Here is a 19,880-nt window from a genome sequence, read left to right on the forward strand (position 1 = left end):
TTCCAAGCACAAAATGATTTAACAATATGCGTCTTAGATGTGGTAATTGTAGGGTTTTTGCTTTTGTATAACCATAAGGAACAATACACATGCTCATGTTTTAGGTACTGTTGTACAACTACTATGAAGACAAGGAGTATCTGGTGATATTTAGCTTGTTTGAATAACTGTCCAACTTTGTACTATGTTCAACTATACTCTGTAGTTCTTTAGACCCTGGACTCTTTAACTATTTGCACTTACACGATGTATTTAATTACAAGAATAAGAAAAAATAAATGTACCTTGATGTAGAACACCTCAGCCACTTTACTGACCAGTTCACATTCATAAGACGACTTCAGGTCAGCGAAGATGAGTTTGTGTGTGACACCACAGCTAAGTTTGAGGTGACAACACTTTGGATGGGAGACCTGGAATGATGAGCTATAAATATAAGCCAATGAATTTTGGCATGCATGCACCTCTCATCTTGTAGTAGTTTAGTGTGTGTGTGGTGACAAATTTAACTTGACTCCTGGGTCACAATGAGAGCATGTTTGAATGAAGACTGACTGACAAGCCTCATCTGTTGCAAAAAACTATTTTTAATAGCCCACTGCTGAGGCGCTGTTACAAAGAGCTGAACATAATGAACTTTTACAGCCACTTTTTTAAACTGGGAGTAACACTTTTTCAGTGTTAGCTGCAAACAACAAACCTCCTCTGAACAGAAATTAAAATTTCAGGCCACAGCTCATGGTCCAACATTAGAATCAGTTCCTTTCAACACAAATGCCTGTGTGTGACTTTTTGCATGACTTTTAGCTGTTGAGGAGAATGATGGGATGTAGCTGGAAGAGAGCACCTCTGGTCTTTCTACCCTCTGAATCAACAATATTCATCTTCAGAGCAGGATCCACCTGCAGTTTCAATACAAAGACACTAAAATGTGTTCACAGAACAGCATGTGGCAGGACTAATGAAAAGTATCAAATAATTACTGCAGGAGCACTGTTGTGTACCATACCTGGTTCCATTCCTTGGGTTTATCGTAGTACACTGAAGGGACAGCTTCCCGTGGTGGTGACTTGGTGAACAGTCTGCATTACATAACATAAACACAATTCAGTAATTGCATACCCATTGTTCGAACTTTATACTCATTACTGATTTCTGTGGGTATATGTAAGTGACCTTGTGAGACGGTCCCGGCAGTCCTCCTGCAGGTGGTGGATCTTGTCAGGCCTCAGAGGCAAAGTACCAGCCAGGCCCTCACACACCAGACGGTTTATAGCCACTCGCAAAGCATTTATCTGAAAAAGGTAATACACAAAAGAGAATATTAAATCATTCATAAGTATTGCAATGATGGACACAACGCACCAGTGCTATAGATAATTAGTACACCAGTACCAGTATCACAAGGTACACCATTATCTTGAGTTTATTACTGTTATGATAGTTATATATATATTTTAGTAGCTGCTGAGATACTGAGAAAAGACACAGCATGAAGTGAAAAATGTCGTAAACTCTTGAAGAGACATGATACAGAATCACCTGTTATACACCAAGATGCAACCAAGAAGTGACTGAGGATCTGGGATCTGTATTCCTGATTACTTCATAACTGCAGTCAATCAGAACACATCTGCCACTCCGTTACCTCAGTGATGTCTTCAACATCAAATTTGACGTCGAAGATGAGTTCGATGTCGTGCTCAGGTAGGATGCCCTCCTGGGACTGCCTGTTCCAGCCCAAACCACAGAGGGCGCCAGTGTAGCTGTTTCTCTCTTCATTAGTGCTACACGAGGAATTGGGGGGGAGGGGGTGTTATTAACATGGGCTTTGCATTATGCTGCCTTCAAAGTGTGGTGATGAGTCTGTGTGTCTCACTGACCGTAACTCCATGATGGGGGTGAAGAGCATGGTGACGATAGAAGGCAGGCCAGGGATGTCCGGCATGAGGGTGGTGTCTCTCAGCAAAATATGCGTCCCTGCAAATCAACCACACATTAACCGCTGCATTAACTGATTTTGACATTTACAAGAAGAACTTCAAGAAGAAAGAAACATACAGCTTCAAGCTGTAAGTACATGGCCATGAGTTTGTGTTTATGAAGAGTTCTTGTATCCACCTGTGGGGTTGACTGACACATTCCCAGCCACCAGCATCCTCTGATGTTTGTAGTGAGGGTTTTCATTCAGGGCCAAGGAGTTCATGCTGTGCCTGTCAATACACACCGCCCTGCAGGAAGACACACTCATAAGAGATGGTGATGATGGTGGTGGTGGGAGGGGGGGGCCTTCCATAACCTGCAAGTATAATTTGGTCCTGGTGTATGTAGTGCTCACTTATAGAGAATCTTGCGGCTCAAGCTGTGGACGCTCATCTTATTTGGACTATTTGGTCCATGCAGGTGAACCTGTGGTGTTAGAGGGAAGGCTGGAGTCAGACATAACATATGACGTATTCACACCCTGTCGTCATTGTTCTGCTTATCAGAAAGAATGGGTGTGCCTCCGATTGAGCGCCAACAAATGAACTAAGCCACTGAAATGGCTCCATCTCCTGGACAAGTAGAGGAACAGACAGACATTGCAGAGGCGACGCTGTCATCTACCCAATCCCAAAACATTAGCATCTCAGACACTCTGTGTCCTATTTCAAATGACCTCCTCAGAACCCATTTTATTATGAAGGCTTTCTCTTTATAGACTGTAATTATTTTACTTGTTTTTAATCCTTGTCACTGTTCTTCTTTAGATTTGTTAAGCACTTTGTAACATTGTTTGAGAAAATTGCTATGCACTCAAAAATGATCTAATTTCTAGATTTAAGTGCAACATGCTCTGTAAACTGCATCTTGCCTTTGTCTTGGAATAGGACTGTTGGCTCTTGGAAAAGTGGGCAAGCATGTCGTCAATGAGTTGCTTCTCCTTTTCCTTGCAATCTTTCCAGAAGCCGCTGACAGCGTTGGGGACATATGTACCCATTTCCATGTCCCTGTACAGTGACATCAGCACCTCATGGTTTTGCTGCAAGAGCACACGAAAATAAAACATCTAGACTGAGAAGAGCATGCAGCACTGGTACAGATCTTTCTCCATCTGGGCTAGCATGGCTGAGATTAAAGATCAAGTTTTGTCTCACACATCAGGGTTTGTTATAGTGATTTACAGTCAGGCCTGGGCCCAAAAACCCCAAACAACTTCAGGATTCGTGTTTTTATTTCCAGTGACACCAAAGCAATGTGGCTCACAGCATCCAACCACAACATCTGCTGGGAAAAATCAGGACTGCAAGTACAAAGGGGAACATTTGGAAGCATCACTGTGTGAGCAACACAATGTTGCCAATGTTGACAAACAAAGTACGTAATTTGCCATATTCTAAGTATTTGGATTGACAGCAAATAAGTGGAATATGCGGCAGTTTCTATGGATGTCTATTTGTCATGAAAAGTCTGAAGTGCACTGTTGCCACTGCTGTCTCTGAAGAGGGCGACTACTAACTTTTACCTTTTACCTTACAAGTCTGCAGGAGGCAAACTGTTGATACTGAAAGGACATTTTTTGCTGAGGTGTCTCTTCAAGTAGGACATGTTAGTGATTAAATTATTTCCACGTGCACACTCCCTACTGCATTTCATGTGGGACAACCTAAGCTTCCAACTGTTGTGTTACCTTGGAATTGAAGCTCTCTTCAGCCTTCACAGCATGTCCTTCCTCCACCAATATGTCTACCACACTGGTGCTTGCTGTCTCTGTGTTGATGAGCAGCTGCACACGCATGACACCATGCAGGATGGAGTACAGCGACACAACAAGTGAACGGCCCTTCACCAGGGCGATGAAACGGTCGCGGGCTTGGCTGCTCCACTTGTTCCCCAGGATGATGGACTGGGCTGAAGGACGCATTCCAGTGATTTGGAACTCCCGAGCCTGAGACCACGAGCAGAGTGTTTGCGTGTTAATTTGTTCACAGTTTGAACAACAGAACAGACACGTGTGCATTAATTCTGACTAACAGTGCCACTCACAGTGTTGTTACCTGGAATGGGTGAGACAGGAGGTTAGAAGGGAGCTCTCGGAGGCTGCTGCAGGCGACAACCGCTGTGTTGCCAAAGTCCACGAAGAAAACCTGCAGGACAACAACACAGCTATCACATACTCCCTATGCTCTACTTTACAACATGAACCAACTTTATTTTGACACTGAAGTCAGCTTTTCAAAGTTGCAGACAGTGATATACATCAGATACTTTTCTCTGGCCCTCCGCTTTTTTTTTCAACAACTCGTGGCTTTGGTAGAGATATTTCTTTTCCTGGCATCTGACTGGATCAGAAAGGTCTTAAGAGAGACTTCGCTCAGAAATAAAGCAAAATAATTATAGACCTTGATGCAACCTGCTGCAGTGTAATACATTAATGGAATAAAAGTGTTATTTGTCACTATTATCAGTTATACCACCACGCCAAACATTCTGCATGGCTGAATACAGGAAATCATTCTCCAACAAAATAGCCATATTAAAATGCAATTTCACAAATAAATCAGTCTATTGTAGTCAAACAGGCCATTTAAAATCTGTATTTGGTGGCACAGAGGTGGGAGCACTGGTAGGCAATAGGCAATACAAAACCCAGAAATAGTAGTTTAGCTAAAATAAGGTGCAATTCCTTGATCAGTAACACTAAACTCAATCAATTGTAAACTGTGTAAAAGCCATAATGCACTGACAGTTTTTATTCTACCATGTCATGATCATACAAGAAAGAGTTGCTGGGAAAAGATATTAAAAATCAAACAGGAGAGAAGTAAAGGGGATATGTTATGAGAAAACTTAACGGGAGCACTACATGTTGACCAGAGAGCTGCAGTGTCTGTGAGCACAAACTCACCTCCACTGTGTTGCTACGCAAATGCAGGATCTTGGCGCGGTAGTACAAGCTTACGTCACTGACCTCAGAGTAAGGAGCCAGACACAGCAGGTTGGGATACAGTGACACAGTTACGGGATGCAGCACACGTTCGTTTATCTCTGCTGTCAGATGGCGCAACTTCTTCAGGCTTGCTTCATCTGCCTGGAAACCCAGGAAATTACCAACGTCCACCACCTGCAGCAGAGATTCGAGTTGAGCGAGGATACACACATCAAACGTTCAGACATTTAGCCAAAAACCAGATATATCTTGAAATTGTGCTCTGTTAGAACAAGTGTAACGGACTGACCTCTGTGATGTTGACCAAAAAAGAACGGTTGGGGGGTAGCTTGTCGGGGTCAATGATGCTGCTCACCACTCCCACAGGGCAGACGGACTGGCTTTGGAAGTCTACATTCACCCTGCACAGCAAAAGCACACAGACAAATGGATTAAACTGTTATGTACACGCTCACTTTCACTGTACGTGCACTTGAGTGATGTGGAAAACTGTATTTATTTCTGCCTTGTTGCCTGTCGGAACTCATTATTTTAATGAGTTAACAGAGCTGCTTGGCAAGAGTTCATAACGTATCCTGAATTAAAAATAAACCTGCAAAAAATTCAGTTTATTCAGTTACGACTGATAACAGCAAATGATACAATGATTTTCCAAGCACTGTTATAAGACAAGAGTTGTGGGACAGAGCCTCTGTGTCTTGTTAACAGATTAAGCACTTCAGTAGTGCAGATACTTGACAACATAGGTGCTTGAGTCCAGCTCCTTTGGTTTGAGGGGGGCATTAAAAAATCATGCCAAATAATAATCACAATATAAAATGTATTTCAGGATATCAAAACATGCATAAAGATGTAACACTGTTAAAGGGAAAGTTATTTATGAGAATAGTCTGTGAGCAGTATTATCGTAGCATAGCTAAAAATGTGCAATGTCATCCCATCGCTCACCTCCCAGAGGGAGGGAGAAGGTGGTGCTGTCTCTGCCTAAAACCTCCCCTCTGACTCCAAGTGATAGCTGGAGAGAGTAATGCAGAGTGTGAGAATGTCAGATTACATTAAGGCTCAGCACAGGGGCACTGACCAGCGCAGATTGTGCTGCAGGGGGCTCCATTTACCAGATGGTCAAAAATGGGACTTTTTTTGCTCCCAAAACACAGACACAGTGCACCGTTGTGCTCTTATTTAATTTTTTGCTCCACGAGCAAATGTAAGATATATATATTTCAAAGAACTACAGCTGGTTTCCATATTGTGTGAATAGGAGCCATACCGTGCATATTTCATGTGAGCTATGTTTCTGTTCCCAGCACTGACTTCTATTTGGTCGATTGGGTAGACAGACAGCTGCAGAGGATGATTCTGCTGTGCCAGGAGGAGGGCAAGGGACACCTCGGGCAGCACACCCGGGTCTTGGGATGTCCTGTAGAACTCCACATATGCTCTGAGCAAACATACAGGCAAAACAAACACGCAGTCAGACAAGAGGGCATACATTTCAGAGTTTTTTAAATATAACGGTTGGATTAGATTAAAAAGAAAGATGTCTGATTTAATGTCTGACAATGGCCTTCAGCACCTGGAGCTCTCAAAGGAAATGGCTTTGACCTGTCCACACATGCGGAACAGAGACTGCAGCTGCTTGTAATACAGGAAACTGAATGGAGGGAGGCTTCTCACCTGAAAACAACAAGCAGTCTGATGTTATTTTTCCTAATCCCTACTTCCTACATAACAACATTAAAAAGACTATATCCACATGAGCAGTCCTGTAGGGTTTTGATGGTCATTACACACCAGAAAAGTGTCAATCAATAAAAAAAACTGTTATGAGCTCAAACTATAACACTGAGTCATACAATCACTGTTGTTCCGGGGTTGAAGCCACTCAAATCTTTGGAGGCCAGGTCTTCATCTATTTCCCCCTGGACAAAGTAGTTGGGGTAGTAGGCACCAGCAATGACCACCTAAAACAGACAGAGGTGCAACCTAAAGCAAACAGACATTTCAGTGTGTACGTTCAGAAGCTGAACATTTATTCACAATGATGCCTGGATCTAAGGTGCATGCTGTGAAGCTTCACTGGGACCTGGGATGTCATGTTTGTAATGTACATCCCACAGCGAGCAGCACTGACTCTAACCTGAAGGATGAACTTCTGCCTGTGCGAGCTGGTGTAATCCGAGGGTTCTGTGTTCTCCGACACAAACATGTTGAACTGGGACACACGATTCTTCAGGTCCTCGTACAGCTCTGCAACCTGGACAATGAGTTACTGATGACAAGGTGTGAGCCACAATATTTTACAAGCAGTTTAATTTAAAAATATTAAGATTGGAAGTTGAAGTGTTTACCAATGTATGAGAAAAGCACCGAAAAGGCTAAAGTCATGAAAAGTGACAGGTTGATAGAGATTACATATTGACAGTCTGACTGAACCAATTCAGTAAAGCCCCTGAAAAACCAGGACTCCCAGTCACTTAACAGAAGCAAATTTCATCACTGTTAACACGAGTCCAGGATCAATGTTAATGTTGTTCAACTGGTTAATGTTGTTTAACATCCTGCAGTGTTGCTCAATGAACTGGTGTGACCCAGCTCTCCGTTTCATCTCCATACCTCCCTGATCCTCCTGATCTGAATGAGGTTCTCTTTGCCCCAGTCCAACTCGTCCTAAGAGGAGAAAGCAGCCAGGGCAAGAGAAATCATATGAATCCTAGAGCAATTAATTAATTAATTAAAATAAATGTAATAAAAATAACGTAAGATGAATAATTGCAGGGTGTCAGGAGGTGGCTCTGCACAAGAGCAGCAGACTATTCGCATTTTCAACCAGTGGAAAAACAAAGTCAGCATAGTTTTTAATGTGTCTGTGTGTTTTTTCGGTGAGCTCATGTTTTACTGGTTTTTGTTCACCTTTGGGTGTCTCAGCTGTCCTTTCTTTTTGGCCGAGTGCCATGCCTAACAGTAAGAGACAATGGGGAATAGGAAATGATTAAAAAAAAAAAACAGCCATCAGGCAAACATGTAAATGCATCAAACACCACAACTTGCTGTTGACTTGGCATCGAGCATGTTACCTTGAAGGCATTGACAAAAGCGATAGAATCACTTGGTATGCCACGGGCAAAGGCCAACTTGGTCCTGACAAAAAAAAAAAAAAAATGTATTCACTGCACAAAAACAACAACATATAATACACAGAACCAGCATCTGTTTCTGGCCTGCAAGTAGTCTGATGAAAACATGTTGCAGGTTTGCAGCCGGGGGCTTGTCGGCATCTACATGGGCACTGCCAGAAATCTGTGCTCTGAATCAATAAAACATACAAATATCGTGTGGGATAAATCTGATTGAAGAACAATGCATGTGTAGCTGGACATGCTATCACACAGACAAGACACGTTTTGAGGATCACATATTTTCTGCTCATCTTTGTTTTTGGACATTTCATTGTTCTGTATGTCCACAGAGAGGACACTGTGTTTGTTTTCTACTGCAGGGCATCTCATTAGCCAAAAAACACTGATGGGACTAAAGATGTAAAAGTGAGTCAATAGTCAACAGAGAGTCCTGGACTTCATGAAATAACATGACAATGTAATGTCCCAAGCATCTTGTGCCACTTTAATGGGACACAAAAATGATGTACACTGACAGCCTGTGAATCAGTCTAGCTGCTGGAGGTGACTCACCTGTGGCCAGCAAGCTGCTGCATGGACGGTATGGCAAAAAAACTCTTCAGAGAGTGCGAGGCAGCTGATGATGAGAGAAGTTGCTTTGTTTGTTGTTTTTGTTAGTTTGTGCAAACAGTCCACAAAAACATGTTACATGCACACAAACACATTTCCAAAGAGTGCAATCATGACAGATTTGTTGACCAAGCTGTCTCTATAACTGTAACTGAGGTCTGTTCCAGCAGCACAACTACAGACTGACCTATGATGAGGCACTCCTCCAGGCAGCCGAAGATGTGGCCCAGGACAATCATCTTCCCCAGGTACAGGTCCACGGGCAAATGGGCCAGCACTCGGCCCAGGAACGTTAGCTCACCATCATCCTTTTGACTCCTCCCATCACTTTTCACAGATAGCGCTCCCATCTACAGAATGAAACACCCAGCTACTGTCAAGACAGCAGGCTTTATTTACACCTGCTATCGACTCCTAAACGTCCTCAGAACAACAGTTTGACTCTTATTATTTAAAAATTTAGACAAGAAAGTGGCCATCACTGCCAAAAATGAATTTACTGAGCCAGAATTAAACCCACCAAGTCAAACTTTTTTTTGGCTTGACAATAGAAAAAATATTCTATTAAAATATTTAATGATTATACATTGCTAAATTTCTGTTGCCTATGGGTCAGGTCCTCAGACAGAGGTCTTCCAGCTGTTTTTAAAATCCTGGGACTAAAGTTTGCTGGGTTTCTGTTTGAGGCTCCTCAGTTCTTACACTTCTTGCCTGAGAATATTGGGTGAGATTCTGATTCAGTAACATATTTTAAAATGCCCTCTTTAAAAGTAGTATATTTTATCTATGTCTGTTACAGATGCACTGCCCTTGTCTTTTTTATTCATGTATTTGAATTTCCTGTTTTTTTCTCATTTTTGTTCTATTTCTACTGTAAAGCACTCGGTAATCTAATTTGGACAGATTTGGAAAGATGGTATAAAATAAAATATATATAATGTCAGTGATAGAAAGAAACCAGAATTAAAATACACGTACACATACTTTCTTTTCCCTACACATGACACTGCACTGCACTTCATTACTCTCACTGAACAGACTTGGAGATGCTAACGCCTGCTGACGCAAGGCTCCTGTCAGAGCACTCCTGGTCTAATGCTCTGTGACAGAGCTGGGTGGTCAGCTGCCCGCCCGACATACGTCATTACAGCCACACATTCATATATACTCGACTAGACGTTAATGGCTCTCTCACACGAGAATCAATCTGCACTACACTTACCTCTTTGAGTTGGAGCACCGTTCTCACGATGTCGCTGAGTCTGGGGGGTGAGAGGGCTTTGGAGAGGACAGAGCAGGGATCTCCCATGTCCATCAACTTCACCCTCAACAAGATGGAGGCCAACGGGGCAAGCTGAGAGGAAGGAAAACAGTATGGCTTTGACTGACTGTTGCATTAGAGTCAAAACAGTGTTGAAAAAAAGAGCGCAAGAGAAGAAAAATCCCTGGTCACCTGCACACTCGCTTACCAGCATGCCAGGGATCATGTACTCTGGGATTTCATTCCTCCAGAACTCTTTGGTAACAAGACGGTAACAGTAGCCCTTAGACACTCGACCTGCCCTGCCTGACAGAGAGGCGAAAAAGTTTAAAAGGATAGAAGTGAACTTTACAGGTCAAGTTCTGTGCTATAAGTATTGTACCTCGACGCTGGTTGCAATTGGTTTTAGATGCCCAGGTGAGATGGAGAGACTGATAATTTGTATCTTGGTCACAGACCAGGTGACGGGCCAGGCAGAAGTCAATCACTGCAATGATGAAAAAAAATGAAAAATGAAAAAAAGCACTAATACCCATGAAGATTTTAGAAAACTTAATAACAAAACACACATTAAGTTATCAGATAAAAACAAGCTGCAGGACCCCCGCCCCCCCACCATATTTGACGTCCGGAACAGTCACAGAACTCTCAGCGATGTTGGTGGAGAGGATGACCTGTTAAAGGGAGCACATCGTCAGTACAGCAGGTAGTAAGAACACATGTGAGACAGAAAAAGATAAATGGGTTTTACCTTCCTGTATCCAGGGACAGGTGACAGAAACACGCCATTCTGCTCCTCCAGAGTAATGCTGGAGTGGAGAGGATAAACCTGCAGTCTGAACAGAAGCACATTTAACGGTAAACATTAACATTCATAATGTTAATTATTACTGATACACAAAACTGACAAAGAACACAATACATACTGGCTACAAAGATCAAGATAGAGATAAGCTGAAAAGCTCACCTTTTGTGGACCAACTTGGTCAAGGCCTCCTGCAAGTAGTTTATCTCATGTAAACCAGGAAGAAAAACTAGCACACTGCCCCGCTCTGATGAGGTTGTGCCACCTCCTTTGGATGCTTTGCTGCTCAAACACACATGGTAATTACTTCATGTGTCTGTAAAAGCAGTCGAGTGTGATAAAATACTGAGGACTTACCTGAAATCTTTGCCCTCCAGTTCATCAAAGCTCTGGATGAGACTGATGGCAAGATTGTACATCTCCACTGAAATGTGAGGCTTGTCGATGTGAGGCACCTCAACCTGATAAACAAACACAAACACAAATACACACACACACACACACTTCACACATTAACTATTTGGTTTGAATACAGAGAAACAGTAGCATCAGCAAACATTTTCCATCTTCTCACCCCGCCTGGAGACGGGATGTGAAGGTCATCCAGATAAAACTCCTCAATGGCGTAAGGAGTCCCCTCCACTTCAAACACGTAAGCCGGGTTCATCTTGCCCTGAATTTGGGTGCCAAAGTACTCAGCAAACTCTCTGCATTTAATGGTAGCTGACATGAGGATGATCTGAAAAAAATATGGTTGAAATATTGTATGATTGAGAACTGATGCAGGAGGAGGACAGAGGAGGGATTTCTGTTTGATTACCTTGACATGATGAGAGTTGTAATGAAGAAGAATTCTCAAAACCAGCAGGAGAAAATCCATATCCTCAGTGCGCTCATGAACCTTGGGGAAAGGCAGAGTAGTTAAATGGTTAATTTTGGACCAAACAGTCAATAAATCACTGACTAGATCACTGGACTCTGAATCTTAACTGAAATTGTGCCCCTGCAGCAGCTTAATGCTGATAAAACCTCAGCAAAAACATTTAACATACAATACAACAAATAACCACAACTAACTAAAGTGATAAACTTTAATTCAACCAGGTCAACATAATGCAACTGCATGTTTACCATTAACCCAAAAAAAACAAACAAACAAAAAGTCCCACTCATTTTAAGATACCAGTTAACAGAAAAATGCGCATTAAAAATGATCTGCCTCCTGTTAATGCACCTCATCTACGAAAATGTGGGAGTACTCTGTAAGGCACTTGGCTTGAACCAGTTTTTGCAGTAGCACTCCTGTAGTCATGTAGATTAGGCGGGTGTGCTCAGTAGCCATCTTCTCCAGTCCAACCTGAAACACAAATATGAAAAGTTGTGTTCATAAATCTGGCCAACAACACACATACGTTTATTGTGGCACTGAAAATCACTATCATGTCTTTCTAGTTCTCTAACTGGGGACTTACAACTCACTTGTTTAACTGCTCATTGAAATGTCCAGTGACAAGACACCTTTCTATAGGTGTTTTTAAACAATTTAAAAAATCACACTGAGTGACAGAGGACATCACAACTCCAAAATCTTTTGTTATATATTTTCTAATAACAAATCCAGCTCCTGTCAGTAAGATTATAGTCTACTGCCTCGGTCAGGTGAACATGAGAGGCAACAATTTGGTTCCTCTACAGCAGCTTTAGGCCTCAACTTTTTCCAGTGTCTTAAAACACATGTCTGCAATGCAAACATGGCTATTTCTGGTCCGTCTTGAAGAAAATACCAGTGACCTGTACTCAAATCCAGTGCTACCCTGTGTCCGACCTCAGGGAAATACTTTTTGGTTCACTGACTTAACTCTGAGCACAAAGAACTTTTCATTCACTGACTGCACAGCTTTCACAAACCAAGACAAAAAAAAGGAAACAAGGAACAAGCTTTCTTCTTACAGCAAACAGACACCTTATATACGCAAAAGGCAAACATTTAACAGCATCTTTGATATGAAATAATGTTCAGCTCATGCTGCATAGCTTGAGCCTTACATCTCTAACTAACATTAACTGTTTATCACTGCCCCCACTGTCAGTGACATCATCCTTAACTCCAGAGGTCTGCACCAAGCGGAGGAGACAACAGTTATTATTAGATGTGCTGTTTCAGAGCCCTGTACAACACAGCTAGGCGTCCTGGCAACAACGCACACACAAGAGCTTCTTAGCACATGCATACAAACATTCTTTTAAGTTGTGATAGAGATGCAATGAGTGCTATGTGTGCACTGTTTTAATCAATCCTAAGATAAGCTAAGACCGTATGTACAGGCTCAGAGTTTAAGAAATAAGACTCAGTCTAAATGTTGCACTGACCTGATATCCCACCAGACTACCCAGGGTGCACTTTCGCTGTGTGGCAACCCATCGGGCAATACTGCTGGCCCCAATTTTGCGTGGTTGGGTGACCACAATGTTGCATACGGCATTTTTCTCATTGTAGTGGTCCAGAATGAACTGTGGCAGCTGGGTGGTCTTGCCACTGCCTGTGGCTCCACGAATGATCACTACAGAGTTGTTTTCTATGAGAGAAATCAGCTGGAAGAAGAGACACGAGCAAACACACATGTGCACAGTTAAAACATTATTTGGCTATTCGTGCCATATCACTGAAATAAAAAAGAAATACAAAAATAAGCTTTGAAATTACAGAGCAGATGGATGTTCTAAGCTGATTTGAAAACGGAAGTCCACACTTTATAATCTCCATAAAGAAAGCGCAGCTTAAACGACAGCGTGAGCTCCTAAAATACACACACACTACTCTTTATTAGTCAACAGAAAATTTCAGACAGGTAAATTTAAAGTTAGCTTTGGTTCTGCAACATAAAATAACATCTTGAGCAAACAGTAAAAGCTTAAGTGCACCAGTGTCCTGAGGACATAATGTAATTTCAGTAAAACTCCTAACATGACCAAAAGAGGTAGTACTTTAAGAGAATGAAAGTGCACTTTCAGACCATCAGGCTATGTGTGGCTGGATGTCTGTGGTATGTGGATGGTACACAGTACCTCCTGTCGGTTTTTGGTTATGGGCAAGATGGGATACTCGTAGCTGGCAAGAGGAGGAGGAGCATTGCCTAAGAATGTAGAAAAGAATGTTAAACTATAAGGACATAAAGTCGATCCCTGTACATATAAAGATATAAGCATGATGTAGGATAAGAAAACACTTGCACAGAGTTTAATACTCACTCCCTGCAGGTTCTGGTTTTTGGAACAAACCTCCATCAGATTTGACACTTTTCAGGCTGCCATCATCAGGAACCTCTGACGGTCTGAAACAAAGTTAAGTAATTGTAATCATTTAAGAATTAAAAAAATAATAATTATTATTTTTTTACCAATGAACTGCAATAACACCAAAATGTGAATCGTCTCAAGTAACCCGTTATGGACAAAAAGGCCTTTGAGGCTATATGAATGTAGATAACTTGCCAACAAATAAGCCAGTGAGTTATAACTTCAGCCCTCTCCCCATAACATTACAAAAACACTTAACACTTTATGTTACAGACCATAAAACAATCTATTTCCTTTACCTTTTTGTACTCATATGTGATATACAACATACAACAGTCCTTCTTCCAGAATTGTTCAAAGCAATGAATAAGTAAATAATTCAGTGTAACTACTGTTCAGATTGCACCTGCTTGTTTCATCTCAGAAAGCCAGGTCCCAAGGAGCACTTTGTGCAATTTCTGGATAAAAATTATGTTGCATGTACTGATAAGGAGAGGTTTAAGTCAAAGAATGAGTTTTAATCATTAATCTCAGCTGTATTCTCCTAGCTACATCCACTGAGGATCATGCTGGGCATTGCTGGATCAAATGATATTCCACATGGCAGACATGAGGGCATATGGCAATTTTCAGAAAAGGCATTTTCATAACCACTAAAAAAACAAACATGTTAAGTAACACTGCCGTTATCATTAAAAGTAAGTGTGAAATGTAAGCTCACGGTGGGTGAACATAGCAGCAGCTCTGCCCCCTTCATTACTTGGCACCATTTGAAACTTTGCTCTGGGTCTCTGCTTCCTCTCGTCTTTCCCTCCAGTCAGCTCCACCAGGCCCCCGGCACTGTAGCCGGCAGTGCATTCCCAGTTTTCTCTGCCTCTCCCTCTCTCTTAACAAGGGTAGGATTTCATCGCAACAGCAGGCACAAACCCTGACAGTACTAAGAGGAGCGCAAATACAACACACCCACGGCTCGTGCGCATACGTGCACTCTCGCCCTCTTCCTTTCTCTCCAATGCACACATTTCGTGCAAGCCACAAAGCAGCTGACCTGACAACAAAGCAGCACACTGCACAGAGGAGAGTGGGGTGAAAGGAGAGGAGAGGTGACAGCTCTTCGTCAGTTAGCAGTGTGTGACTAACTCTCCTAGAAAAAGTCTGCATGACAGGAGCAGTGGGAGGGATGATAAGGACAAGACAATAACTACACAAAGAGGACAAACGCTTCCAACAAACAAGACATTGGAGGATTGCTGCCAACCCAAAAGTGATGTGCTCCTTTGATGGCATTAAGGGACGTAGTCAACTGCAAATGAGGAATGAAGTTTACATGGACTGACCCATGGAGACAAGGAGGTGGGAGCTGCTAATCTTTGCCCATTTTCTGAATATTCCACAAAAGTGTTGCGGTGCAATATTTACTTGTAAGTACAGATCTTTCCTTTGAATTTTCAGCGAGATGTTAGTGTGATAATTCTTCCAGCACATGCTAGAAGACTCACAGTTTTTTAAGAACCAATTATCTTTGGAGCACTTTAACAGAAATCACATGAGATACCAGACAAGCTCTGTTTTGCAACCTTATGATGCATGGAGTCACACATACAGTTTGTGTGTGCTGAGGCTGACCTCTGACCCTGCAGGCTGTGCAATCTATCTGAATCCCAGGTGGAAGGTGTGTTGAATCAATCAGTCTGAAAAAAAAAAGCCAAATACCTGGGACATCATCCTTCACAGAGTTTGACTTGAACTGAAGGCATCAGAGCACCCATCAGGCAGGGACCAAAGGTCAGCTTACAGGGTGATCATCTTTCACTGTCAACCCTCAAGTATTGATTATAGTAGAGCTACTCTGTTGCGAAAAAAAATGAGAATCAGCGTTTCCCCGCTCAGAATTGAGCTTGAGATTTTTTCACACATTTCTTATTGTGGTCTTGACGCTGAAAATACAACTCCATTTCCAGTCCAAGCGCAAGATTTTGTCAGGAAGAGGGATGGATGCTTGTATTTTACCAGCAAGCGCTTTCGGATTTTGACTTATTTTGTCTTCATCTTTGATTTTCTTTTTTACATCAGCTTTCCATGTCCTGGTGCAATTTAGAGAAAAAATTAGCTCTTGGTTTGAAGCAACAAAAAGTCCAGCATGTTTAAATGTGTTCAAACAGTGCTGCGAGGAACTCCTGGCTTCACGATTCAGAATAACAAATAATTCTTGTGTCTTCAGTTTCCAGGACTGTCCGCTGTGCCTGCCATGCCCCTGTTCAGCTGGATGAAATTGTCCCATAACACTAGAGTGCAGGCTCAGGATGAAGCAGCGTCTCGGAAGACCTCAGGGGTCGTACCCAGTCGCATGTTGATCAGAGAACTCCTGTGGCATGTGGAAGAGCGCGAGCGGCTGGCGAGGGAGCTGGAGCGGGAGCACAGGCTGGCCCACAGCGCCCTGGGTTTTCACTGGTTTCAGAAGTACTCCAGGTTACGGACCCTCATCCCCACATCAGAGCTACATCAGCTGGAGTTCCTATGTGCCCAGATTCCACCCATCCACGCAGCCACCGTGCTCTCCAGGTGTTTGGCAGGGGCCATGCCGTGCTCCATCCTCACATTAGTATGCTGTCAACAGTGGCTAGCTGCTACTGCATCAACACAAGGCCTGACAGCAGGCAAAGCAGAGAAGACCCAAAGGGTATAGGAGGCAGGGCGAGCTGCCAAGAAAGCCATTATGTGTTATTGTCACAGAGGCAGGCAATGTAGAGTGTGAACATGTGAAGGTGAAGGATGCCCTGTAAGACTGAATGAAGGCAGACTTCCAGGGTTTCCACTCATCATCTCTATTTAGCCATAATGAAATGAAAAAAAAGGTTGAATAGTTGCTCTACATGGTTGAACAACGTGACCTATTTACTTATTTCCCATAAAACTCATTACTGGGTCACTACTTTGTGCTTACATAACCCCATTACCAAAAAATGACATTTAGTAATGTATTATAATGTTTTAACCATTTCCAATAATCTGTGTTGTTGTCCCACATATGCTATTTTTGCAACTACTCGAGACTCAAAAGCTGGAAGACCATATACATCTTTCATTTTGTGAAGGTTGAATTACCAAGAAAGTACCAAGTGAAAATGTGCAATGCTGACACAGTGTTGCTGCTAATCCTTGCTACTTCAACAAGTGTTTAATTAACGCTATTTGTCGCATCCTTTCACAGGTTTCGTGAGGTGCTTGCCACAAACAACATAAGGCCCTGGGAGCTGGCGTCTGTCTTCAAACAGGTGTTGAGAGACTTCCTGAGCCAAAAGGAATATGATGAAGAGGACAACCATTCTGAGCAGCCAGCACAGCTCCAACCAATGGAGGCTTGGACCAGCCGCTACAAAATGAAGCAGGGCTTTGTCACACCCACGGTCCCAAACTGTGGAGACCACCCGAGAGAGGAGATCCCAACAATTTCCGGATATGTGGACCGGGCCATGCGCCATTCCAGTTCATTCGCAGGGTCCAACAGGGACTGGGACCTTCCATATTACTATCCAGTTCCTCTTAGGCCCATAGGGGTGTACAGCACTACACTGTGAGAGGACACACTGTTCGAATTGTCTGTGGCCGTGTTTAACATCAGAAAAACAGTTATCACGTCCACAGCACGGAGATGCACAAACTTGATTATTTGTTTTAGTTGTAGATATATCATAGCTTGTGACCAAAAACATGAAGACGACATTAGGCTAGGTGGACAATGTATTAGACTGTTCCATTACAATAACTAGTTTGTCACCTGCTCTTTCTACCCCCTACTTCATTGGCTGTCTGTTTTCTGTAGTGTGACAACAAACCTGTTAGACTTTGTAGAGTTGGGCATGCATTTTAGAGGTATATTGTCAGGTGGTGAGAGTGATGTCACAAGGGCACAGGATGTGAAAAAAATGCATGACTTGGACATGGTATTGTCACAGGATGAAAATGCTCTTTTTCTGAATTTTATTTTATCAGTTCATCCAAAGAGTGATGTTCCCCTCACTGAACAGTTTTTTGGGTTTAACAAATAAACACAATTTGTGAAAGACTTTTTTTGTCTTATTTCCTGACTTGTTAATCAAAACAAAAATACAGAAAAATCTAAATAATGAAAACATTTCCTTTGTTGAAAATATTATGAGAGGCTCATGAAGAGCACTCATGTTGTCAGCATTTCTAAAATCTTGATTACAGCACCGAATTCCTTTAACCTGTTTCAATTTGGATGACAATCATGGTGAACTTCCCTGAACTACAGTTTGTAGACTGTGGATAGGGAAGATCCCACCTCAGAGTTTACAACTGAGTTGATATTTAAGTTTGACGGGAAAGTAGTTAAGCAGATAATGCTAATTTTGGAAACCTCACTCACACTTTTAGTCAAGTCTAATGATTAATGTGTCCACACACTGTCAAGCTGAGTCAACTCTCTTCTATTACTGTGACACGCTAACAAACCTAGTGGCAGCCATACAGAACAGATTCAAAAATGTTGGGACGCTGAGTAAAACATTAAGCAGATATTATAACTTGCTCATCATTTTTAGACAGACACACAACTGAAAACAGTACAAATAGAATACATTTTATGATTTATCACATTACCCTCACTAATTTTTGTAAAAAATATACATATTCTGAATTTGATGCCAGCAACGCCTTTTAAAGGAGTTGGAACAGGAACAACAAAAGCCTGCTCAAAAAACACCTGTGTGGAAAACGCCACAGGTAAAATCCTGATAATACCAGGACTGGGTATGAAATGAGCATCTTCATAAGTCTCAGTCTTTTACAAACAAGGACGAAGCGAAGTTCAACACTTTGTGGATACTTCTGCATGGGCTCGGGAACGCGACATTATACCCTTGTTGGTAAAACCAGGTAATTCGCAAATGACTGCATTTTGTTTTAACTAAAGTTTTACACAACGTCGCTACTTTTTTGGAATTGGGATTATAAAATGCTGGAAGTGTTAAGGCATCTCAACACTACTTAGTTTGCAGACAAACCAGTGACCGCCGTTCTCCATTTTAGAAAGACGCAGTTAGTTGACTTAGCAACTGTTAGCTAAACCTTTGCATCCACACAGACTGATCCTGAAACCTTTTGTACGCTGTGTATTCTAAAAGTTGGCACAGTAAAGGTATATGGCTACAATAAAGTAACGCTAAGTGGTACCTGTAACGTGGAATATTTTTCTATAACTATCTGAACACGACTGGCGGGATCCAAACATGCTAGCTAAGAAGAAATTAGCCAACTTCAAGCTACGTTCATCTCACCTGGATTCTTTCGGTGATGGTTCGTCCAGTTGTCTCTCCTCCACATCTGTGATTTTAACGTTAGCAAACGTCGTGTCTGAAGTGAACCAATCCGAAATTTGTTCGGCGGTGAACACTTTCTTCATGTTGCAAGTGTTTGCAATAACTGCTTTTCTCAGTCTCTCCCTCCTTTTCCAACTACACCAACTGACGCTAGCTAGAACGAAGCGCGTGAGGCAAGTGGTGAATATGTTCTACACAGCCCCCTGGCGGCTGGATCAAATATCAGCAAGTGAAAATGTAAAACTTCTGCATTTATACATCACTCATTGTGCTATGTATTGATGGAAGTATTCAAATCTTTCACTTAGCAAACAGTAGCAATACCACACTATAAAAATATATACAAGTAAAAGCCCTGCATTAAACGGTTTACTTAAGTGGTTGTAACAGAAATGGAGGTCCGAAATGTAAACATCAGTTTCATATCATTAATACTGATGTATTATATTAGCAGTGCTTTAATGTTGTAGTTAGTCAAGGTGGAGCAGATTTTGAC

The 19,880-nt window shown here is 42.1% G+C and overlaps 2 protein-coding genes across 2 annotated transcripts; one reads left to right on the plus strand and one right to left on the minus strand.

Annotated features, from left to right (window-relative positions):
* Positions 1-763: 763 nt before the first annotated feature.
* On the minus strand, positions 764-19,467 carry tdrd9 (tudor domain containing 9). The gene is made up of 35 exons (XM_041954213.1): positions 19,343-19,467; positions 13,995-14,077; positions 13,812-13,879; positions 13,116-13,337; positions 11,980-12,102; positions 11,566-11,646; positions 11,320-11,484; positions 11,103-11,206; positions 10,908-11,027; positions 10,692-10,776; positions 10,557-10,614; positions 10,323-10,427; positions 10,149-10,246; positions 9,902-10,033; positions 8,867-9,029; positions 8,623-8,686; positions 8,008-8,071; positions 7,844-7,888; positions 7,547-7,600; positions 7,071-7,187; positions 6,787-6,894; positions 6,507-6,607; positions 6,201-6,371; positions 5,220-5,331; positions 4,889-5,104; positions 4,038-4,127; positions 3,671-3,928; positions 2,855-3,022; positions 2,339-2,409; positions 2,122-2,231; positions 1,884-1,980; positions 1,649-1,787; positions 1,177-1,295; positions 1,010-1,082; positions 764-902 (listed from the first exon to the last, which is right to left on the minus strand). The coding sequence occupies exons 1-35, from the start codon at positions 19,465-19,467 to the stop codon at positions 804-806; spliced, it is 4,008 nt and encodes a 1,335-aa protein (XP_041810147.1). The 3' UTR covers positions 764-803.
* rd3l (RD3 like) lies at positions 15,203-18,109 on the plus strand. The gene is made up of 3 exons (XM_041954214.1): positions 15,203-15,395; positions 16,264-16,604; positions 17,254-18,109. The coding sequence occupies exons 2-3, from the start codon at positions 16,291-16,293 to the stop codon at positions 17,618-17,620; spliced, it is 681 nt and encodes a 226-aa protein (XP_041810148.1). The 5' UTR covers positions 15,203-15,395; positions 16,264-16,290; the 3' UTR covers positions 17,621-18,109.
* Positions 19,468-19,880: the final 413 nt, after the last annotated feature.

This window comes from Chelmon rostratus, chromosome 15 (assembly GCF_017976325.1).
Source record: "Chelmon rostratus isolate fCheRos1 chromosome 15, fCheRos1.pri, whole genome shotgun sequence".
NCBI lineage: Eukaryota > Metazoa > Chordata > Actinopteri > Chaetodontiformes > Chaetodontidae > Chelmon > Chelmon rostratus.